The 25,436-nt window shown below is 37.8% G+C and overlaps 1 protein-coding gene across 6 annotated transcripts in view; it reads right to left on the bottom strand.

Annotated features, from left to right (window-relative positions):
• The window catches only part of TBC1D5 (TBC1 domain family member 5), a 316,432-nt gene that overhangs the window by 8,171 nt on the left and 282,825 nt on the right, over window positions 1-25,436 (bottom strand). For 4 of the 6 annotated variants that reach the window (XM_059470481.1, XM_059470490.1, XM_059470498.1 and 1 more), the window contains 4 exons: window positions 19,980-20,012; window positions 16,120-16,219; window positions 2,526-2,605; window positions 1,600-1,776 (listed from right to left, as the gene is read on the bottom strand). In XM_059470481.1, coding sequence (XP_059326464.1) covers window positions 1,600-1,776; window positions 2,526-2,605; window positions 16,120-16,219; window positions 19,980-20,012 — 390 coding nt within the window. The remainder of the gene's footprint in view (window positions 1-1,599; window positions 1,777-2,525; window positions 2,606-16,119; window positions 16,220-19,979; window positions 20,013-25,436) is intronic. The other 2 variants (XM_059470507.1, XM_059470524.1) reach the window with 1 other exon arrangement.

The following is a 25,436-nucleotide window of genomic DNA, read 5'->3' on the forward strand; positions in this document are numbered from 1 at the left end:
CTGTTGCTCATTATCATAATTGGAAGTTCCCAATGATAAGAGGAGAGGAAGCTAATCCATATGGATGTGCTGCACCTCCAAACATAAAACATGCAGTGCTAATGCCTCATTAATGCTCTGCAGCAGTTCAGCTTGTACAACCTCTACTCATGTTGCTCATAGTTGACTTATGAGCAGCCTTGAAATTGTGGGTCATGGGTGCCACTCAGTTCCTGGGGCTGGATGTATATACCCTGACTACACACTGGGATAAGCCCAGACCTCATTGTACATTGCCCTGAAAATCTGCACTGGAGAGAAATCTGTGCAGAGCAGGCTTCAGCTGTACACTCTCAATACCCAAGGAGTCCCAGCACATCCAGGACACGTGGTTTAGACCAGACTCTGAGTAAGGGGTTCTCCAGCATCAGTAGGGTCTGCTCACACACACCCACATACCCACACCACACACAGCTTGCTGCCATGTTATGTGGCATTCTACCTTCTAGTTTCTAGAAGTAAAAAATCATCAAAAAACATTACCATTTTGGAAAGAAAACAAAAAGTATGTCATAGAAAAAGCTAGGAGATCAAGGGCAAAAATACGAACAGTCCAATATGCTGTATCAGTTTAACCTATGCCTTTATTATGGCAGAAAGTAGTGATTGTAATGATAACAGCTAAGCAAGAAATGAAAATTCTCTAGCAAAGCTTTGCTTTTCAACATTACTGAGTATAAAAAAATAAATCTTGGTATTGCCTCTAATACCAAAAGACAATTAAAAAATATATTTTTAACACAGAATGTTCTAACTCAGGGGGATTGTGTGTAATAAATCAAAATGACCATGTGTCATTACTTGAAAATGAATAAATATTTCCTGTAGTTCCTAAGTAAACTTGTCAAAAGTGAACTGACTGCAGACTCAGACTTTGAGGTGATAATGCTGCCACTGATTTATGAGTGTGAGTATCAGCAGCAGGATGGCAGACTTCATAGAACTCCAACATAGAAATGAGCAGGCACAAAGGTACTTATTTTTAAGATCATGTTTGGGTTGGACTGAGGCTTAGACAGAGAGGGCCCTTTGTCTATGAACCTTTCCTATGACTGTATGCTTTGTATGTGAAAACATTGTTTACAGATTCAAGGAGAAAGTCGATACAATGAAGTAGAAGGTAAAAGCAACCTCCTTGCTATTTCCTTTTTGGCACAGGCCACGAATACACTGCAATGCAGTTAATCAGCTCTTACATAATGGGATCCTGGAGGACAAGGACAATGAGAATAATCATGTGGGAACATTTGGTATGGGAACATTTACCTGCAATTTTTACTTTTTTTTTGTAGGAAATTAATCTGTGATTCTGTGATTCAACAGTGTTAAAGAACTCCCCTCAAATGCCTAACACTTAGACTTAAATATCTGTGTGTGGAGCATAAAGCTACAATAAAAATAATTAATCAGAGCAGGGCAGTAGCTAGAGATACACTTTTAACCCACTCTTCACATGGACCAGGAATGCTGGTATGTCCCACATAATGTCTGGCCATGCTAGAGGAAATCTCCAAAAAATGGAAGGCCATCAATGGCCTGCTTGAGATGTTTTTATTTTACCTGTTGTCCTGAGATGAACTGTTGCTTTGTCATGACAGGTCCCTTTAGAACATCACCTGCCACCTTGTTCTGATTATTGGAACAGTAATGGTCATCAGCAATAGTAATTTGCTCATTTTCTTCAGCTTCCAGCTGGCTCTGGTTGAAACGCAATGAACCTTTCAGGATATCCTTGATCTGTTGTTGAATAGGAAAGGATGTAAGTTAAAAACTGGGAGGAACTCTACATTTTCTAAAGCTCTGTGCAGACTGCTTTCATACACCATTTCCACAAAATATTTGCTTTGAAAAGATAGGAAGCAAGTCAATATTCAGACCTATATCGGCTGAATATAGAAATAACAGTGAAATGTGGTTTCTATTAGAGTCTGGAGAACAGCTATCCAGGAAATCTAAAAAGAGTAAAACTGTTAACATTACTCCCTGCCTCATTATAGATTTAACATATGACACATTGCTCTTCATAAAATGTATTTTGAGGGAGCAGAGGGCAGTATAATCAGAGCTACAGATGCTCAGCAGCATTCTCATTTTATGTATGTAGTATTTTTTCATTTAATTCAAGATATTCAAGTGTTGTCACAATGAAATAATGGGGACACAGGCATAGTTGTTGTTTAGCAAGTACATTTGGCATTAAGAAAAATGACAGCATGGCTTAAGTCCAGCATTTGGTGTTGCACTTTAGTTTTGATCTGAGGCCTCTAAAACTTCCACAGGAGCAAATACTGTGCAAATTGTTTGAACTCTTTATAGCTGAGTTTTATTGTTACAAATAAAAATACACCACAAGGTTTGATGCACTAGTAAAACAGCTACAAGAAGACAAAATAGCAGTATACAAAAAGAATAAATAGGAGAAAAAAAGGAGAAAGGATTAATAGCTTTGAAGGGCACAAGAAGGTTAAACTATGCAATAGTAATACCTGCTTCAAACCAGCCAAGGAAACCAGGATTTCATCTTCTTTTTCCAAGCGTTCTTGCAAAATGACTTCCTGAATATTTCCTGTAACATCAAAAGAAAGATAAAGAGAGAAAACATCCTAAATAAACTCAAACGTGCTGTTATTTACTGCCGACTGATGCTTTCAAAACAAATTTCTGTGACCTGCAAACACAATTCTGCATCCAATCCTCGAGAATGACAACCTGATTTTCTGCAGAGGTGAGGCCAGCCTGAGCTTGGCACTGCTGCCAGGAAGCGTCCAGCAATGCTCTGCTCCTGCAGGACTTCTGTTACCCCTGTGTACTAAGGAACTCAGGCTACTACTGGCCCCTAGAAGACCACACCAGCCTCTGTGTTACATACAGTTTTGAACTTAAAAATGGTATGGGAAACATTCAAAACCAGAGAAATCTGCTGCAGCTTACAGAAAGGTTTGGGTAGAAGCACAGCAATCTTCATCTTGATCCCATGGCCATTGCAGGTGCTAGAATACTCTTCTTTGTAGAAGGACTACAAAAAGTTTCATTCCCCTCCTATTCTCTTCTTTTAGGCAAAAGACCCAGGGCCGAGCAAAACTTATCTGACAGAAGGAGCAGTGCAGTACCAACACTTCAGGAGACTCTTGCCTTCCATACCCACAGCATGGTCCTTCAAGGACGCATTTCACTACCCTGGTATGGAGTGTTTGCAGGAAGACAACCCCAGGCAATTCCACACTCCAACACAGCCCAGAGAAACTACAACTCAAATAACTCTGCAGACTCACTTCATTCTCTGGCCTCCCAGCTCCTGCTTTCTGACTCTTTAAGAAAACAGTAAAGATTCCTAGAGACGGATTGGCAGAATGAGATTGTATCTGTCACCTGAAAATGACAGGATACTCCTTTGTGCCACTCCTGTCTTACATATACAGACTGAGCCCAAAGCCCTCAGTGACACTCGTTATGGAAGAATGCTTTGCTGCTCATGAGAATGTGTATCCCAGGTACTTCACAATTAGAGCTTTGTACAATTAATCCACACCTGCATTGCCTTTGTTTGTCTTTAACAACATCCTGCATGTTCAGGGCCCAAATCAGTGAAAAGCCACAACTGCTGTTAACAGATGATCCTGACAAGGACAAATATGATGACACTGCCAACTCTGACACAATATGAAGTTTCAAGTAAAAGCATTGAGTAATTTGATATTTTTGTGTTTACATAATAAATAGGAATATAATGAGATGTGGGAGACAGGACAAAAAGAAAGATTAGAGGTGGAAAGGTAGATTTAAAACTCGTGTATAAACACAAGTTTGAAATTGAGTTGGGGCCAGAAATCAGTAATGGGTAAAAAGGAGGAATGGAAAGGGTGAAGAGGAGAAAGGAACCACGCCTAAGTACTAAATGAACCGCTAAAAAGCAATCTGAGACACAGAAGGAATAAAAGAGTCTAGAACCATGAAATGCAACAGCTGACAAAAGTCAAGGTGATGTGATCAAGGTCAAGAGCATCAGTGAAGGTACCATAACTCAGCTTAGCATAAGCAGCCTGACTGAACAAGGAGATCTATGTTCACATTATTTAGAACTCCTTATTTACTATACTACAGTGGCAATGTCCAGCAGCAATGTTGTACAATTGTCAAATTGTTGTACAAATGAACAATTTTACATGAGAAAGACACTGCATTATGAAGGCCAGAAATAATAAAAAACCAGATCTTTCTGCAAATATGTAGCATCTTGAATTGCAAAAATCCTTAATTATTGCAACATTTTACTTGCTTTTTTATTTTATATCTAAATTATCTATTTCCTCAATTTGGTAAGTAAAATATATTAATATTTATTCATAAAAGAGTAACTTACATTCTGTTTTCCACTGTTTGAAAGAATGCATGATTTCCTTCTTTTAAAAGGTCCATAATTTGAAACATCAGAAGTCCAAAGCCTTCATAGGCAGGACAGCCCTGCCTGACCACTGCCTGAATCACTGAATTCAACAGTCTTTTCCATTTCTCAGCATTAGAAAGGAAAGTATTCCATAGTGTGTGATCCCCACATAAATCAAACCATACATTAAAAAACTAGGGCATGCACACGAACTAAGCAGATGGACCAAGAAAATAATTCAAAGCAAACCTCCAACCTGCTGAAGACTAAATGAAGGAAATATCAAAAATTGTGTGGACAAGAGCATGAAAACAAAAGCTGAAAGGTATTCCACATGATGTGGAAATACTCTACTATTATTACTGACCTTTAGAGATGTTTTGTGAATCAGTATTTAAAAATATAAGGAAAATAATTTATCCTCACTGTAAAACCCAGCTGAAACCATGTTTGATGAGCCAGTATATAGAGAAATTAAAAAAAAAATATGAATGGAATATTATAGTTACCCAGCAGTAAAAATGAATAGAAATGTTTGTATCATCACATATTTACTTTAGCAAAATTAATGCCAGATTTTAATATTAGTTTCAGAGGAAAAAAGATTAGGAGCAAAAAGGTAGGAAATACAGCCAACACTAGCAACTGAGGCATAAAGGCATAAATTGGGATGTTTTTCTCTCGTGCAATGAAACAGAAAGGAAGGTAGAATTCCTTGTGGAATTGGCAATGAATCCTTTTCTTTACTATGTCCTTCAACTGCATATGGCTTCTAATCTGCTGGCTTCATCTCTTCTGAATGCAAAGTTTTTAAACTTTCAAATAAGTGGAACCCAAATTTACCAATGCTCATTCTTCTTCCCTGGCTAGTGAGTAGGGAGGAATTAAGAAAAATAATCCTAAGGTGAGTGAAGTATATGGGCAATGTGATTTTGCATGAGTGCCTCCTTGACCACATCCTTCTGCTGGGACCCCCCTTTGAAATCCACGTGACTGGAAAGAGACATGAGAAGAGGATGGATGAAAAGAAAGTTGGTTTGTGCTCTGCAGCTGCTCTCCTGTGAATGGATGCACCAGGGCACAGCATCCTCACTGGGGGACTCTCATCCAAGGTTTTCCCACTGCTGGGGGACCACATAGGGCAGTCAGTTGCTGAGATCAAGAGGGAAAACAAGCTGTCAAGTGCAGAAAAAAGCTTGTTTTACTTTTCTGTATCTCAAAAGGAACCCTTGCAACTGGAAATACTTTAAAAGATACTATTTCAAGAGTGCTATATTGATATATATATTGATATAATACTACTCAGCTGAAGGACTTTTACTTTAAGCTGAGATGTATAATTTAATTATTCCTTCACAGAAGATGTTATTGCACTTTGAGAGAAGTGCTTCATGTATATGAATGAATTTGCCGCATATTGATTTTTTTCCTTATCTGTTGCTATATATCAGTACCTCACAGCTGTTTTTTTTTTTTAATAAAAAAGTAACTATCTTAAAAAAACCCTGCAGATGTCAATTTGGAAGTGAAAACACCTTCCTACCTTTAAAAAAAAACCCCATTGATACAATGAATCAAACAAACAGATTATGTGATTTCTATATTATTCAAATCTGAGTCCAGTTTGATTCTGTGCTATAAATCTGTTGGCACAGCTGTTGTTATTCAAAAGTTTCAAAATCCTAATGTACAGAGTAAACAAAGGTTAAGGTCAGATATTCCTGACTGCTTTGTTTGTTTTTTTTTTTTTTTTCTTTCTTTCAAGATTTCATTTAGCTGATGCCAAATGTTTTCTGCAGAAAAAGACAATATTTCTTTATTCAATGAAGTTCTTAGTAGGGGAAAACAAAAAGTGAATTTTGCAACTTCTCACTTGGTGGTCAGAGCACTGCTGTGAGATATACGAGATACCAGACTGCCATTACAAGACTCTGGATTTGTTTCAAAATACTGCTAACAAAAGTCTGACTACCACAAAATGAACTGTCATACCCTGACTGTGAGCCTGACTAAGCCTCAGAAATACCAGAGCTGTTAAACCAGTTATTCTCTTCAAAAGTCAGCAACATTATCCACTTTGATGGATGCCCTCAAACCAGATTCACATCTCAAAGGATGCCTTTTATACAATGGATTAGAATTAATTTTGGGTACTTATTCTTAAATGAGCAGACCTGTTTAAGTTTGATAGACACCAGACCAGTAAATCAATAATTACTTCCTGAGTGAGACTGTGATCACCTGCCTGGATATACTTTAAATCCAACTACAACTACAGAGCAGGAAGATGCAAATGATTGCATTCATGTTCTTTTTTAAAAAATGTGGGGAAAAATTATGGCAGGTAGTGAATTTGTTAGCAACAGTTGAAACAGCTAAAAAGTAAGATTAAATATATTTTTTATTTCTTGCTCTTACAGTTATGGCAAATTGTGAATCACTTCACATGCACACTCAGTGTAGAAGTACTTTAAAAAATCACGATTTCTATTCCCTTCCCCTAAATTAATTGCTAAATTTTAAACTGAAGACATGCTATCTATAGCAATGAAAGAGGAAAAACATCCACAGCAGCTTCTAGCAGGAAAATTAGATAAAGCTTATGCTCTCTGACAACTGAAATGCTCTATATTCCATGATGGCGTGAGCGGTCAGTGCTGAGTTCCCAGGCCAGGGAAAGGGGCTACTCCAAACATTCCTCTCTGAATGTGGAAAAGCTGTTAGGTTTGGCATAATTATTTTAGAGGCTTATTAAATACAGTAACTTTCACTGAAAATTTTGCTTGCATTCAATACAGATTTTGCAAGAAACCCAACCACCCAACCGGAGCTGCACTAAATGAATGGGAAAACTTGTCTGCTGTAGACAAGGTCCCCTCAGGCATCTCTTCATGCCCATCCATCCAGAAGACAAATCTGCACCTCTCCCCTTCCACTGAGGAGGTGGGAGACAAACACCCTGCCAGATGAAGGCACAAAGCACGCTTGACGTAAAATCAGATGGATGTGGAGAAAACCAAACTTCTCTGAGGTTTTGTTTTTTCTCACTGCTGCTTTTGCAGTGCATCTCTCTGCTAATGATTTCTATTTTAAACTGGTCTCCGTGGGGCCTTTCCAGGAAGATGACTCCTGCTGACAGGAGCTAACTAGAAATAGCTGCAAGCTGTATTACGAACTCTGCTTTTCTACTACTAGCTCCTGATCAATGACTTGTGAACAAGCAACAGGGCCAGAGTCATGTTAAACTTTTTTCACCCTTTTTTTCACTACTGAGAAGAGAGCTCAAACTCAGAATGCAAAAGTACCTTCTCACTTCCATCGTAGGCAGGAGTAAGGAGAGAACTGTATTACTACACCTCTTTATTTTTCCAAAACAGAAAAGCCAAAGGTGTTCCTATATATGTCAAGGCACAGCCAACTCTCCGGACTCATATTCCAGTACTGTTGTATGATTGTCTTTATGAAATCAGGGTTTACAGAAAATGTTTCAATGTTTCCAACATTCCCTGCACAATATACTAGTGACAGCAAGACTGTCTTTTCAAGAACATTAAGGGGCTAGGAGGACAAACTGAGACTTTAGCTTCTGTTAATCAATCCTTCTCTCTCTTCACAATAAATACTGCTTTCCTACCTGAACTTGGTCTGATGAGCACAAAAATGAACTCTAGACCTTAACACTGCTTTGTGGCCTTTCTAGAAAGACGACGCTGTATGGCATAGTGATATTGCTGTTTAATAATGCAATTCAGGATGTTTCCAACTACTTCATTTTCCTTCCAGCATTAAAAATACAAATGAGAGGAGTTAAATTCCCTTCTAATACAATAGTGTTTGTGATCTAAGTGTTGATGAAGGCAACACTGCTAAGTAGCCTTTCATTTACCTCACCGTGAATGCCAACAATCACACATTATATTAAAAACACCACTTAGTAACATTTGAGTCTTAAAGAACTTAAGATGCTAAAAATCTGAAATTATCTGTGAAACACTGCATTCTTCAAGATGTTTATTTGAATATAAATGATTTATACAGTGTTGAGTATAAGTGATGTATTTATACTTCTGATTCACGTGTTGTGCAGAGCACCAACACTTCATCAATATTTGAAGTGTGGCAATGCTTGTGACATCAGAGAAACAGTAGTAAAAAGTTACCAGTCATCAACCCATAGCAGGGCACAGAATTGCAGATGTACGAAGAAGGAGATTGGTAGGGTAATGAAGTCATTTTGTCCATCTATTGCTCAAAGACACAATCAATTCTTAGCTGTCAACTCTAATTTACACACAGTACACAGATTATGCTTAACATATACCTTACATCTGTATATTTATGGAAATAATGGGGAAATGAACAATTTAGTCCTACAACAATTTTGCTTCTGCTAAGGTTTTACTTCCTTAAAGCTGGAACTGGAAGAGAAACCAATGCCCAAGAGAAAGGAAAAGGAAAGGGAAGGGAAAAGAGAGGAGAGGGAGAGGGAGAGGGAGAGGAGAGGAGAGGAGAGGAGAGTTAAGGAAAGGAAAGGAAAGGAAAGGAAAGGAAAGGAAAGGAAAGGAAAGGAAAGGAAAGGAAAGGAAAGGAAAGGAAAGGAAAGGAAAGGAAAGGAAAGGAAAGGAAAGGAAAGGAAAGGAAAGGAAAGGAAAGGAAAGGAAAGGAAAGGGTGGATTGTCAGTGTACTTCAGTATAAGACAGACGCTCACTGAGCAGCAGGGAGGAAGCAACGGGAATTCACTGAAAGTTGCAAGGAAAGCTGTTAACCAGGTAATGAGGGGCTGTGTAAGCTTCATTATTTTAATCTCCTTTTCAGTCAGACTACTGGGATGAAAGCATCTGTAGGTGCCTACCACAGCTGGTCTTTCAGGACTGGCATGCTTGTTATAGAAAGAAAGGAGGATTCCTCTGAGTTGAACCAGCTGTTTCTGACCTTAAAAGCTACCCTTAAGTGACAAAACTGTGGTTAAAATTCATGGAACATGAAGAACTACACTTTTATTCTTCATATGTTAAAAAAAAAAGAAAAATAATATATATATATGTATCTGTTAAATGACCAGAAGTGACAGTCTGAAAGTAAGTCTGTGTAACAAATATTTCTTGTATACTATGCTATACAACAAATACTTATTTCCCAGTAAGCATTCCTACATTTGATTTAATGAATTTGCTAATGTTCTTTGTTTATATGCTATTTTTGTAGGTTATTTTACACCATTATTCTGAACCAAATACAACAATCCATTAGACTCATGGGCCTGTGTTTGATGTGCCCTTTTATACTGATAGCATTTCTAATCACACTGGATTTATAAACCATGGATTATTTTATTTATGTCCCAAGCATAAGAAAACTCATTTAATGCATTTACTTACTCAACAACGCTGAAGTATTTCACTTCAGCACAGGGCAGCAAAATAATTTCCATTTCATTTTATCCTTACAAAAATGTCATAACCTTTCCTCTCATCACATGACACATAAAACAAGAATTCAGTACAATCTTGCATACATTTAACAAGCACTGTGTCCAGATCTATATTGGACAGTATGTCAATCCCTAAATACTGAGCATTAAATCAACTTCCTCCTCTCCTTTCCCCATTGTAAATGATCCTTAAAATAAAATGCATCCTTATAACAATTGCACTGACTGATAAAAGAGGAAGGAATTAAATCAGTCTAATTAAACCTTTAAAAGTGCTATTTCACACAACAACTAAAATTATACTAGCAACTATATCCTGTTTTTATTTCTTTATTTTGGTATTTTTTCTTCCTTGCTCATGGTGCTTGCAATAATCACAGTAAAAAGGTGGCTTTGAACTGTTTTTAATAAAACTTCCAAATAATATTTGTCTGGGAGATGTCAGGTAGTGCTAGTGAATATACAAGTGCCAGCACTACTTGATGTTTGTGGCAGGGATGTCCTGTGATCCCATCCAAAGAACTCTCAGAAGATTAGTTTTCGTTTTTCTTGCTACCATGATGCCGTAATTTCTGGGCATTTTGTAAATACATGTAATTTTTTACAGGCTACCTATGAAAGCTGACAGCTGGCATGCCATCCCAAAGGCAGGATGCTGGTGGTGTTTGGAAGGATGTGAGATGAAAACTTCACTTTTCCACATCCCTTCCATAATCTGCAATGGAGGGGTAGAGATGTACTGGAATACTGGTCAAGGACATGGCAACATATTACAGATAGCAGGAGTGAAATTAGAAAACACACCACAAGCAAAATCCAACAGCCCTGGATGGGGAGCTCAGAGAAGGATTTATTTGCTTTGGCTTAGTGAAGCCATGATGCTTTAGTAGATGTAGGTCAGACCTAAGAGGTTTCTGTGATGTTGCCTCCAAGACAAGAAGTGATTTAAAAACCTGGATATTGAGCAACATCTTTCTGAGACCCACCTGAATCTCCCTCTGGCAGCTGGTTCAAGTTAAGCAGTAACAGTATGAAGGTGAAATTAATAAAACCAGGCAGACTTATGTTTCCTCTGTATAATTGGGCACCTTTGCACATATTTCTATGGTGTTGTGCAGAACCCTGTGAGCTAACTCTGCAGAACTGGTATGAATCCTCAGGGCTTATTAGCTGAGGCTCTGTGCAGCAAGAAAGCAGCTAAATTGCTTCTGAATCTCAGCTAGCTGGGGAAGCAACCTTCTGCATTTACATAGTGCTGCCCTTAAGCAAAAGCAAGTGGGGAATGACCTTAGTTTCTCTACTTTTATAACCTGATAAATTGCCCATCAAAAAAAATAGTTTCTATATAAAGATCTCCATATCCAAGTTAATACGGAACCAATGTTCCTATAAATTGCTTCTCATGAGAAGGACTTACTGTGCGCTACTTGTGTAATTACTTGGTAAACTTTCCCACACTTGGAGGTCCAAAACCATGTTGGAAACAAATGTTAGGTTCTTCTGCCTGAGACAGTCGTGATGAATTGGTTCCTGTCCCATATAAAGAAACAACACTTTGAAATTCAGCACTTTTCTTTCTGGAACAAAACTGGCAAGTTAATATAAAACCTCCACAATCTCTCATACTGGTACTTGCCTATGGAGGGGGAGGGCCGATACTTCTCCAGGGCTTTAGTTCACTTTTTTTGTTAAAAAGCTGCACTTTAATTGTGGGCCAGTGTGGACATGGTCCAAACCCTAAAGATATTAGAATAGCAGATGGTGTCAGATGACAGTGTCATTGGCTGGGTTCACCTGAACTGCCATCTAACAGGCTTGGGCCTGGGATGTAACAAAGCTTTGCTCTTTGAGACACTCCAGACATGCTGAAAAAACACCTCAAACTTATTCCCATGTCCCATGTGAAGGACAAGGGAGGAATCTTCCAGCAGATACTATAAGGCCATCTGAGCGCTGTTTGTGTGCGTGTCTCTTAGACATGTTTTTCATTATCTACTCTAAGACATCGTACAGATGTCACATTTACCAGTTACCAGGAAAAATCTTTTTCTGAATGCGCTTGCTAGCTTGATGCTTTTATTTTCACATAGTGCAAGAAAGGAGGAAATAATCAAAATTCTTCAAAAAAGAAGTAACATTATGACAGGTAATAAAACTGTAATACTTCAATGGTGCATTACAGCTTTCTGAATCATTGAGCCTTGAGGAATTTATGTGCACTAACAGTAGAGTATCTCCCAGAAAGAAAAATGCTTCAGAATATCACCATATTTCTGAAATCACCAATGACAATATTATTTCCTGAAAAAGGCTAGTGCTTGTGAAAAAGTAACATCAAGAAACAGTATCTGTGATGATGCTGGAGCAGTGATAGCTATGGCAACTATACTTTTTCACTATGAGCTGAGTAATATTCTGCATTTATTTTGTGAGCAAAGCCACATGACAGGTTTACAAGTTTGGATGTATCTTCATTTCAATAATGGAAAAATTGAACACAGGATTTGTTTTTTTTTTTTTTTTTGAAAGCTATGACAACCTTGTGAAAACAGGTGGGAGAAACAGCAAAATCTACTTCCCTGTATTGCTATTTTACATACCTAAATTTTGACATTTGTCCTTGTAGGTGTTAAAAGGAATTTCCCCTGAGCAGTACTCCAGTGGTTAAGGGAGAGAGAGAAGAAAAGTAAAGCTCTTTCTAACGCACAGCCCTAAGATGGAGAACAAGATCACAAAATGACTTTCCTCCATTTTAATAATGAACCCCATATTTCTAATTTCTACCCATAGCACTTTGTAGCAATATTTCAGAACCATCATTCATTGCCATGGTAACATGCCCCGATATTACAAGCAGTTAATTATGTCGTTGCCATGTTGTAGACAGTGGGGTTTATTTACAGAAGGAGATAAATATTTAATGAAAGCATCTCTGAACATATGAACAAAATAAAAACTGCCATTCTGTCCCTCATAGTCAAAACAGCATAGATAATTTCATGGTTATTTTGATAATTTCTCAGCTACAACACATCATCTCTGTAATGAAGTAACTACATCTGACTGTCATCTGGATTCCCCTAGTAAGGGAAAGAACCAGAGAAAAGACAGACAAAAAATCCTCAACTGTCTCATAATAATTCATGAGAAGAATATTCTATAATTGTTTGATATTGTGATAATTTTGTGGCAAATGATCACTGGACATGCATTTTTAAAAGCCTGAATTAACATTGTTTTGTTATAACGTGAACTGCAAATGCAATGCATCCTACAAGAAAATGACTATTGGTTGAGTAATAATGTCTGAAAAGGCAGGTTTACAGCATCAATCTAAAAAAAAGGGAGGTTTTTAAGAATAAGCACCTAAATTTTATCAAATTTAAAAGGCAGGCCTGCCTGCTTGACTGACTTATTCATAATTCACAGAAATGTTGTCTAACTCTTTGCTGAAAGAATTAGTTCTGTAAGACTACCCAACTTTTATATGTCTGCAATCAGATATATACAATTTTTATAAACAATTTAGACAACCATTACATATATGATGGTTATATCTGCATTTAGAAGGCCAGAAGAAAACGGAGTACATCACAGAGTTACCTGAATTATTCAGCTAAAATGCCAATTGGCAAGAAGTGAATTTTATTATCGTCAAATACAAGGAACACAGGCGGAAATAAACATTTCCTGATTTTACCCACAGGATAAATGCCTCTGTTTAGAAAGCTGTGATTCACCAAATTTAAAGGTCATAACATATTATCACCTCAAACTATCACTGCATCAAAGACCACTAATGTGATGCTGCATTACAAATGTTTAAAAAGAGCAATGCCACAGGAGAGTAGAGAGATGACCTTCCCTGAACTAAGTAACCACTTTCCTGGGCCCAGTGCTGGTACAGCATGTCCTGATACAATTAACCCACTTAAAAAGACATATGAAAATCCTGAAGAATTCAAAGGAAGACCATAAAAATGATGTGGTCTAAAAAGTAACTCACATAAAATAAAATGTAGTGTTCTATTTAACAAAACAGTGCTGAGAGATTACTTTATCACTGGATATAGGTAAATTAAATGACGATTTTTAACTTTGTTATTAAAAATGCTACACGAGCCAATAGCTGGGTGATGAAGTCAGAAAAATTCAGCCCAAGAGGAAGAAGTAATATCCCTGAAGTTAAGATTTTACAGTTTACAAGAGGAGTGATATAACTCATCTGCTCTGCAGTTTCTGAAACAAAGCCATTTTCATGGGTAAATGGATACCTGGGGGACAATCAGATGTAGGTACCTCTGCTAACTTTTCCCTTTAGAAATAACCAGATATGCTCTTGGGTTTTGTTTTGCTGCCCTTCTCTGAAGCCCTGAGCAGTGTATGGACTCTGGAGACATTCCTCAGGGGGTGTTCTATGATGCACCAGAGAATCCATTTTCTAGCACAGCCTCCTGGGATTTTTCCACATCATCAAGAACTGTGGTGGGTTTTTTTTCCCTGCCTTCATGTGGATCATCTGCTGGTTGATTTGGGCATACCTTAACTCATAAATTTGCTACAAATGTAGAGGCTGTGAAGGTTGGTGGTGTCTCTGTCTCTCTTGTGCTGTTTATCACTTGTAACTGTTAATCTCTATAGGATATAAACACTCCAGTGTAAGACAAGTTTACAAAGTTAATAGTCCATGATGTTCACAAGACATGCAGGAATATTGTGAAGAAGTACAGGGAGTAGACATGGAAGAGACTAGGCTGGCAGGCTCTGAGAGTGTTGCAGGGGCATCACAATACACCCAGGACACCCCACAGCCAAAGCACTAAGTGGGATGGCTTTCCTTGTCCTGTGAGGGTAACAAACCCCTCCACAGTGCTTCTGGGAAACTGCTGGCCCTAAATGCTTTTGTTTCTAATATGTTTGTGAAAAAGGGTTTAACCCCTTGATATGATCACAGATCATATGCTTTCAGTTCATGAATCCAGTGCTGAAAGGCAGATTGCTTCAAGGAGATTTGTCTGGGTTTATTCTGATTCCTGGTGCAGCTATAGTTGGTGAAATATTTATGCTTGGAACTGAAACCCTTGCTAAACACTCATTGTCTTCTTTCCAAGAGGAAAGAAACTTCAGTTGTTCTTCTTGACACAGCAATCTTTTCCCCATCATTTCAGTAGTTAATAATTTATCCCTTTGCTTGCTTCTAATCTCATCATTAGTCATGTGCCTTCACAAAAGCAATACAATACATCAGACTAAAGCTGTCAGGGTTAGAGGTTTAGACTTGGCTTTTCAAGGCTGTAATTCCCAACTTTCAAGCAATACAATATTTATAGCTTTTCCTAGGTTTGTAACAGTGGCTAGTAAAACACCCACATGAAAAAAAATACAATTACCATATGGTTTTCACATTTGAACTTTCTGGCCTGACAAACTTAGGTATCACATGCTTAGTTCTACCAACTGAAATCTTCAACTTTAATTTATTTTGCTCAGATATTGCAGGCCATAAATAAATTTAAAATTATTGCAGTTTTGCCCTGATTTCTCAACAATGGTGCTTTTTCACATAACTAAATATACCAACATTTAGAGTTCAGCTCAACATAGTTTAAAACCACGACTTTTATCAAAACTTGGTTAAAAATATTTATGGTCGATGTGAGAAATTTTTTTGTTTACTTTCTCTTGCAAGATTTGTCTTGGCAATATGTAGGCAGGATTTTGGACTGGAGTATTTGTGGATTCTGTTCCCAATGTATTGACTTTTATCTTACTATACTTCTGTTCTGAGAAAAATATCAAACTATCCAGCCTACAGTAACATTTTGACATATCAAAGGTAATCGTAGATCATAAAAATGTTACATTTAACGGAAATATATGAATACCATACAACTATCACTACACACATCAAGTATCACTGTGGGGCTGTTAAACTGCAAGTGGACTTCAAGTCTGTAAGTTCACAAGGTTTGAGCTCCAACAAGTCTCTTATAATACAAGAAATCAAAGATATCTGTGCTAAAATGCCTCTGCTTCTTATTAGTATCATCAGCGGCTATCCTACTCCCAAGTTTAAAAGTGTGACAGAATAAAGATACAGAGGCTGGCAGCATCTGATAGAACAACTGAGTACATCAATTCAATCTTTATCATGGCTTATAAAATAATATGCACTGTACTACATAAATATTGTTTTAGTTCTAATACAAACACTGAAAGAGCCTTTGCAAAGATTTACAGGTTAATTCAAGGTACTGCACTTACCAAGATGCGTGTTCATCATCTTTGCACAATATTTACACATGGCTTCCAAATCATTTAGCTGTCCTTGTAGGAATGAAATCTGGGCCTCTAATTCCTCCTCCTACAATGAAGAGATTATTAGCATTAAAATCTCCAAAATTTCTATAATGCAGACTAAAAGTAGTAGGTTAATGCTTGACATGCTTAGACCTCTTTTAACTTTTTCTATTACTTTGTTCTTGGAAAATTTTGTCACTTCATTGAAATAGAGTTTGGTTTTAATCTCTCCGTGTTTAATAGTACTACTCTTTTCTTTTTTTTTCTAAGAAATTAAATAAAAATCTATCTACATTGACTTCAGAAAGGTTAATGATTCAGGATTCTTTTATAGACCAGCTACCTGGTTTCACTTGTGCAAACACAGTACCACAGCACTGGCTGAAAAAACTCACCAAATGTGAAAAATTTTAATTTCTTTTAGAGTAACTTCCTCAGCTATTCCTTTGAAACCCTTTTTTTATTTTGAATTTCAAGAGGCATATTTCATGAGACCTAGGACTGCATCTCAAGGATGCATTACTGCCATATATTTTGGTACACTTTTTTTTGTAATCATCCATCATCCTCTATCTGTATTTAATCCCTACATTTGTCTTCACAGCCAACTTCACTTTCAGACACCATCATACATAATATTTAGGTGAAAACTATTTTTAACACACATAGTATAAAGCAGTTACTCTAAATTATCAAGTTAAGGTTAAAAAAATATGCATCAACTATAATTTAAAATAGTAATTAAAAAAATTGATTTTAAAGCCCAAGAGAAGCATTACTACCCATGCCCTGTCTATGCAATGGGAACTACCTCAGCTAAGAATTCCTCTTTGAATGTCTTTGTTTGCTGGTTTACAAATCCATCCAGTCTTGACTTTGAAGACCATATTACAGAGGAAGGTCACCACTCCTTTGGAAAAATTACTTCAAAGCTAAGTCACAAACAGTATTAAGCAGGCTCTAGTTTAAGTATGCAGTTGAATTAAAAATATTCAGAGAAAGCCAAAGAAACTTTTTAGCCTCCTGTTTTTCTTTGGAGCTTTGCAGTTCTATCACAGTCTTGTTTGATGGAGATCACTGAGAATTAGAGACTGAATTACTTTTCAAATGAAAAAAAAAAAAACAAAACCAATCAGCAAGAATAAATAGAATGAGTCAGTCTTGATTTAAAGATGTAAGTGATCTTAATCTCCATCAGAAACCAAGTCAGAACCAAATTAAGGAAACTTTGCACTAATATATCATAAATCCAAAAGCAATTGATGAATAAAAAGCAATGTAACTGTAGCATTATCACTTTATCACCTTTTGCCTACCAGCTTTTTTCTTGCACCTAATAGATATGAAATATTTTTTCCTTGCTATTTCTTTATATTATATACTCTCACCTTTTTCTTCTTATCCTCATACTTTGACCACTTGGACCTCAAAGGGATTTTTGCCAATTTAGAATTGCTGAGTGACCTCATTCAAAGTCTGCGGTTCTGTCACAGCCTGTACAAGCATATCTGCATTGACATTTCTATTCAAGTGATGTTCCTGCAGAAGACCTTTTTCTAGTACAAACAGCTATTGACTGCAAGAAATAATCTACCATAAATTTTAAACTCCCATTGGCACTACAGCTGTAAGATAGGGAAAAGTGAAAATATTTGAGTATTCTACTATAAAAAAACACAATCAAATTCTAAAATCATTAGCCAGTAATTGAAGCCCAGTTTATCTCCTACAAGTGAATAAGAAAATTTAACTTCTTGTAATAAATATTTCCATGTCTCCTAGACTAATTTTTTTTCTTATTTGTAGGTGAGAACTGCGGTAAATTGATCTTGAAATGCTTTTGGACAGCTGAATCCATCCAAACAGAGTCTGAAACTGACCTTTTCAGTTATACAACAGTACCTCTTCTCTTGGCAAGTGAGAGCAGTGCTGATCAAACTACATCCCCTGTTCTTTCCGCTCAGTGGGATCCAGCATGGGGAGAAGTGGCGTTCAGCAGACCCAACAGGCACAAAGAAGGGGAGCTGTGGTCAGGGAGTCACAGACAGTGCCAGAGGTCTCCTTTCCAAGTGGGAAACCTTGCACAAGGCTAAATGAACTTGGAGCTCCTGACTTATTTGGCAATTGTGGGAAGGGCACCAAGGAGTGCTGGCAGTGGGATGGGCAAACAGGCAAGACAGTGAACTTGGCACTTGACACACAAGAGACCCAGGGCTGTTTGCACAATTAGACAACACCCAAATGGTGATGACTTGCTACAAGATGTAACCTCCACCTCTGCTGTTACCAGCGGTGCTGTAACAACCTCTGTGCACACTCTGAGAGTGAGCTCCCTGATGGGGGCTTTGCTCTGTTGTGGCTCCACAGCAGCAGGTGAGGAGCTCTAAGAAGAGGCAGGTGTGTTTATTGCATTGGGGTGACTGACAGGTGATTGGCAAGACCTTTCCAGGTGTTAAACTTTATGCAACAGACAGGGAAGGTGCAACTGAGGCAAGATACAGTGGGAAGAGGGCGTACACTGATATAAGGGATGGAACTGTGAACTTGTGACTTCTGGCAGCAGAAGGGTAAAAACAGGCTCCCTCAGAGGAAGAACTCAGGTTGGATACTTTATCAGACCATTACCAAGGGAAAGTGAGGAGTGACTGTGTGGCTGGTGACTCTTCAAGCCTGACTTGTCACCTAGGGAGGTTTCGTGCTTGTTAGGACCCTTCTTCTGCAGTGTTATAAAAGACTGTTTGGGGTCATCTAATGCTCTGACTTTTCTCCTGCTTTTTCATGTATTCCCCAAAACCAGAGTGATATGAAATCATTTTAGTTCAAAAGTGACTGTAGGGCTCCTGAGCAAGGGTGAAGGGGACAGGAACACCTCTGGTGTTTCTCTTCAAACCTATGGCAAAACAGAAAAGCCTGGAGAGCAGCAGGTGTACCAGGGAGCCCACATAACCACATATAGTTACATAATTGCTGGCATTAGCTGGGCTTCAACTATTTTGCTTGTGGCTCCCAGTATGACGAGGACAGACAACTTAGAGAACAGGTTCACCTGGCAAAGATGGGGAAGAAATCTTTGTGAACAGACTTGCTAATCTAGTGGGGAGGACTTTGCCACAGAACAGGGACCTAACTCAGATACACATCAGCACATACAGACAAGGTAGGCAGAAGGTCCACTTGGCTGAGTAACGAGCTTCTTAATGAACTGAAATGGGAAAAGAACATATGGAGGTGGAAATGGTGGAAATGAAGAGCACATGTGTGGAAACAATGGCAGGAAACAAAGGACAGGCACACAATCATTGTTTGGGCACATGAACAAAACTAGGAAGGACAAAACCCCATCTGGAGCAAAAATTAATGGGGGACATTAAGGGGTAACAAGAAGTAATTTTATAAGATTTGCAGAGCAGCAAAAGGAGATTCAAGAAAAATGGTCTATTGCTAACTAAGGGAGATAAGACAATTACACATGGTACAGAAAAGCTGCAGCACTTGAATCCATTTTGCAAGTCACTTTTTAGGCCAACTCTGCTCCCAGACCCCCACATGTACTGCCTGGGAAGGAGAGGAATGGCTATGGAGGTGAATAAGCTGGTGAATACCTGAAGTAGCAGTGTGTGTTCAAACACGTGGGACCACATGGGATACACTTATGGGTGCTGAAAAAACTGACAGGGTGATTGCAACACCACTGGCTACCACCTGTGAAAAATCACTGTTATTACAGAACATCCTTGATGTTAACCTAGAAAGGTTAATTTTACATACATACTAAACAAGAGTCAGGTGGGGTATGTAAGGAACTATACAATGGTTGGCCTCACCTTAGTCCTTGGAAAAATTGCGGAGCATGTCCTCTTGGAATCAATATCCAACATGTAAAGGACAAGACAACAATCAAGAAAAGTCAAAAAGGATTTACCAAGAGCAAATCATGCTTCACCAACCTGGTGGCCCGCTATGACAAAATGACTGGGCATGCAGATGAAGGGAGGGAAGTGAATGCAATGGAGTTTTACTGTAATTAGGCTTCTGACACATTTCCAAAAGCATCGTCACTTATAACATGATGAAGTGTGGGCTTATTGAAAGGACAGTAGGTCGGCTGGATTGTTCAGAATCCCAAGCTTAAAGAACAGAGTCAATAGCTTGATGTCCAGTTGATGTTTGGAAATGAGCACAGTAACAAATGGACTGGTATGAAGTATCTTCATCAATAGCGCAGATAAGGAGACAGAATGTACACTCAGTAGATTTTCAGATGATACAAAACTGGGAGGTGTGGCTGCTGTTCTGACTGGTGGAACTTCAACTCACAAACACCTTGAGACACAGGAAGCCTAGGCAAGAGAAATATTTTCAAGGTTTCTGTTTAAGAAATTTCTGTAAGCGCAAATTCTGCACCTGAGAAGAAAAATCCCAATGCATCACTGCAGACAGGGAAGGAACTTTTTGTTTCAGATCTTCTGAAAAGGATATGGAGGCTACAATGGCTGTTGAGCCACTAAGAGATAAGTTCTCTTATCATGAATAATGTAAACAGCTGCACTGAGCTACATTATGAGCAATGTGGTCAGCAGATCCAGAAAAGTCATTACACCCCTTTCTACTCAGTGCTTGTGAACCCTTGCCTTTAATAACACGTTGGGCCTGCAGTTCAAAGACACTGAGAAAATGGAGAGGACTCAGTGCAGGGCTTCTGGGAGGGCTTCAGGTCTGGAGGAGAGGCTGAAGAAACAGTGCTTGTTTATCTTGGTGAAGAGGAGCTCAAGGGGGATCTGCTGGGAGCCTGTAACTTCGTGAAGTGACAAAGATGATGGAATCAAACTCCTCACAGATGATACAGAAGGCACTATGGCCCAAAACTGTCCCTTGGAAGGTTCAAATTGGTCATTAGGAAAATATTCTTCACTAGAGGAGCAGCGCAGCACTGGAAGAGGTTACAGAGGAGAGTTTCTATTCAGTCACTGACCTGCCCCAATGCCAGTGATTGTCTTATTCCAAGTAGCAGCTTAAGCAGAAGTCTCTTCTATACAACATTTCTAAGACTAATCTTTTCACAGTGCCTTTCAAAGATTGCTCTGTACAGGTAAGCAGCTAAATCATACATACCCTCAGGAAAAATGACCTTTTTCAGTATTCTAATGTCAAATTCTTTAGCAGTACTAGATGAAACAACTGATTTATGGTCAGCATAGTGCAGACGCTCTCATATACACTGCACTTTCCTCTAAGTGCAGCTTTTCATTGTGCTAGCAAAATGAGCAGCCTGGATACCATTTTTATTTTGTATACACATAGCAGTGCTGATTTGACCTCTCTTATGAATGAACAGAGACTTATAAATTCTTCAAACAGTCCAAACCAAAGTCAGGAGAAGTCCAGTATGGTCTGGACCAACCTTTTAGCTGAAACTGCCCCTTCAGCTGGTCTGACACACACAGCACCAGAAACACGTGAATGATTCCAACTCATTACCAAAATACAAAATCAGTGTCAATTTACCAAACAATATGTTCTATAAAGCTCAATATTTTCTAATATTGGGAGCTGCATTATGAGGAAGAGAAGCAAATCAAGCAGCAAATCAAACTAAGGAATCACTGCATCAGACACAGGAGACCAAGACCTGCAAATTGACGTATGCAATCTTGCAGAAAAACAACTTAATATTTTCTGAAAATTCAGCTCCAGGGTTCTCAAAAAACGACGACACATCTTCAGCCCTGCAGATGATGTAGAGCCTTACAGATAACCATTAACATCTGGAGTTTAACAGGAGAATGAAAAGGAAGTAATTTATTTGTGATACTACACTGATTTACATTTCACTAACAATATAAAGCAGGCTAGAATTTATGTATCCAGTAAAATCAAGATTCTATTAGAGTGCCTTCATATATACATCTCTCATTATTTTCCTAGTTTTGCAAGACTGAATCTGCAAAAAACTTGACTTACATTTATGTTTCTCATATTTGTCTTTCTTCTTACCCACATATAGAACTTTGCTTATATTGTTACATTTCCTTTTTTTTTCTTTTGCCACGAGAACTAATTCCTTTATGATTAATTTTTTGACATTTCTTTGCTATTTCCCCTCCAGTCTATACAGTTCTGGTACTCCCCATTTGTCCAAAGCTTGTTCTTCTGTTTTTACTACCCTTCCTTTCATTTATCTTCTCACCTTTACAAAGAGAGATATGGAAATAAATTTTTATATCCTTCCTTTTCTCCTGAGCTCATAATGAGATCAGCAATGTTTCCCCATGCCCCATTTTCCATCAAATTTTACTGCATCAGGAAAAGAAAAGGAAAGTGGTCAGTATAGTCAAGAACAGAAACTTTTACACTTTTGGCATTGTAATCCTTTCCCTTTACAGCTCATGGCTTTACATGCTGCAACAAGTTTGCAGACCTGGGTATGGGCACTGGAATTTGGTATCCTTTACAAGGTCTGATGACATACAGTTTTGGAAGGAAGCCACTCTTTCTTAAAATTGCTTTTATCAGTTTAAACAAATTTTCTCCTGAATATATGGCATGTAGCTTAATACAGAATTATGGAAAACAGGGAAAACAAACATGGAAAATCAGGAAGGTAATGCCTTTCTTTCACAATACCTTTTAGTTTTCAGTCTTGCTATTCAGGAGATGAAAGAAATATTGTACTTTTGTCTGTTTAACCCAAGTAGAAAAGTCAAGGAAAAGCAAACTCTGTTGTCAAAGCTTACAACAATGTGTGTCCAAGCATTTCATTCATGAATGCTCAGAATGGCAGAATTCCATTCATCTTAAATTTGAATTCTGAATAAGAATTAACTTGGCAGCACCATCAAGTGCTAAGTGCTGTGGAAAAGAAACTATCTTCAAAGAAAAGAGTATTTAAAGGTATTTAAGGTATGTAAGCACTAATGCTGAAATTTAAAACAAAAAAAACCCCAAACCAGTGACAAAACTGAGCTGGCAGAAAAGCTCATTCTTCCCGGGGTCTGTTCTGATGCTGGTCAATGATGCTGGGTTGGGTGAAATGTGGAGAACATGACATAAACATGGAATAGTACTGCCCAGAATACTCTTCCAGACTATACAGATTTGAACAGAAGTGATATCCTGAGCTCAAGGTGGTGTGGGGTTTTTTTGTTTGCTTGTTTGTTTTTTCCTGTAGTAGTTAATAGCTACTTTTCTTATATTAAATTGCTCAGTCACAATTTCAGTTTTTTCAGTATTCATAGTAAGAGCACTCAGGAAACATCCCAAACCTCTTGGCAAATTGGCAGGGCAAATTAGAAAATAATTTTGATGAGGTTTCAAAACATTTAGAGGAAAATAATGGGGAAAACGAGATTGATATATGGAAATCCTGAAGCCAGGAACTCACTAAGAGTCTTACCAGTACTTAAATTCTTATTCATAAATAATACAAAGAGTGTTCTTTTTAGATGTCAGTAGCAGTTTGCAAGTCAAACAAGACTCAGATGCAAGGCATAAATTGCTTTCTCATTTAATTTTAAGCAAATTCCCCTGAAGTCAAAAGCAGTGGTTACTCCTTCCATTTTGTGGAAGGACTTTCATTTATTTCATTTTCTAATCCAAGAAATAAATACAAGATTTAACCTTATAATCTTGAATCTCTGACAGTTGAATGTTGGTTGACACCCCCATAATTTTTTTATATTCTGTGCCAGCCACAGAATAGTGTACAGCATATGGTGACATTTAAACCAGAAACCCCTGTTTCTGAGCACTGAATTGCATACAGTGGAACTTAACCCAAGCTTTTAATTTATTTTATTTACGAATTTAACTTGTTATTTAACTGTATCACTCAGAGTCCCAAGGCCTTGCTCGGCTGGGTGCTGTACAAACATGAAGACAAATCCTGCTTCTCTGAAGGACTTCGCGGTGTAAGCCAAGAGACAACAGATGGCTGGAGACACACATATGGGGAGGACATGGAAACAATATGGCTATATTAGTCAGTCTTCTAGACATGGCTTCAGCATGGAGCCAAACTCTTGTTGACGAAAAGGCAGAATTTCTGAGAGAGTTTTCATAAAGCATTTATTTTTCAGATGTTTAGAGAAAGTTTCTTCTGTGTGAAAGGGGCTATGAAATTATTAGATCAAAGTGCACCTAGCACATTAGAGTCAGGGGTGAAATGTATATTGTTATTTTTACATTGAAAATGTTGGTACCTGTGAAATCTTTGCACAAAATGAAATTTTGTGAATACTAATATATTACCCAGTAAGGACATAAAGAAGTTCAGATACTGCCTTCATATACTAATTCCTGCAGAAGTAGAGGTTTTGTATTGGTTTCCTGTGCTGAACCATTACTGAGAGTATTTATCTATGTGGTAACTGAAATAACCCCATACTTAATATATTTCCAAATAAGTAATGTTTTGTGTTCTTCACATCTTCACAACTGCCTAGTTTTTTATTATTTTTAACATACTTTCATAAATGTTAAACATTTTAAGCACAGTACTTTCAGCTAAGTCCTACAAGCTTGTGTTTTGCTCCTTTAGACTGTAGGGACAGCAAACATGAACCCTGTTTTTATTTTATACCTTTAACTCCTGCTTATGCTTTCTTTTGCACCATTATAACTCAAACAGCTATTCTAATGTGGTACGAGATAGCTTAAGCAGGAATGTCTTTCTTCCCTTTTTTCTTATATATTCTTCAAAATTTCTCTTAATTCACTAGTGTTGTGTAGTGCTAGTAAGCACAGTTACTTAGACTTTATACTTTCTGATAGTTACATACCTATTTCAGTGCTTTTCTAGATCTGAACTCTTAAAGCACAAACAGGTTCGCTGTCAGATTAGAGAAACCTTTTATTTTTAAACTCTTTCCTCCTCTGACTTATTCTTTTGACTGTTGCTTTCCAATTTTGCTTTCTGGTAGTACTGTATATCTCAAAATATATCAGAGGACATCTGAATAAGCACAAATGAATTAGACAAACAGTAATCCTAGAAGTCGAGGTTCCAAACTTAGTGCTATCAAATTGAAAACATTTCAGGATACAATGCAACCTCTACTTCTCAAAGAAGTAAATTCAGAAGAGTAATTATCTGTTTTAGAAATGGAAACAGAACTGCTACTGCCAAATTGCGAACGTCTATTTGTGACAACCTTCTGAAAGGGGTGGGGGAAATACGACTGAGAAAAAATAAGAAAATAAAACAAAAAAATGAAGGAAAGCTCAACAAAATATTCACTGTACCTCCAAGGAGCCAAGCTAAATCAGGCTATGTACCAACACAA

Source organism: Ammospiza nelsoni, chromosome 1 (assembly GCF_027579445.1).
Source record: "Ammospiza nelsoni isolate bAmmNel1 chromosome 1, bAmmNel1.pri, whole genome shotgun sequence".
NCBI lineage: Eukaryota > Metazoa > Chordata > Aves > Passeriformes > Passerellidae > Ammospiza > Ammospiza nelsoni.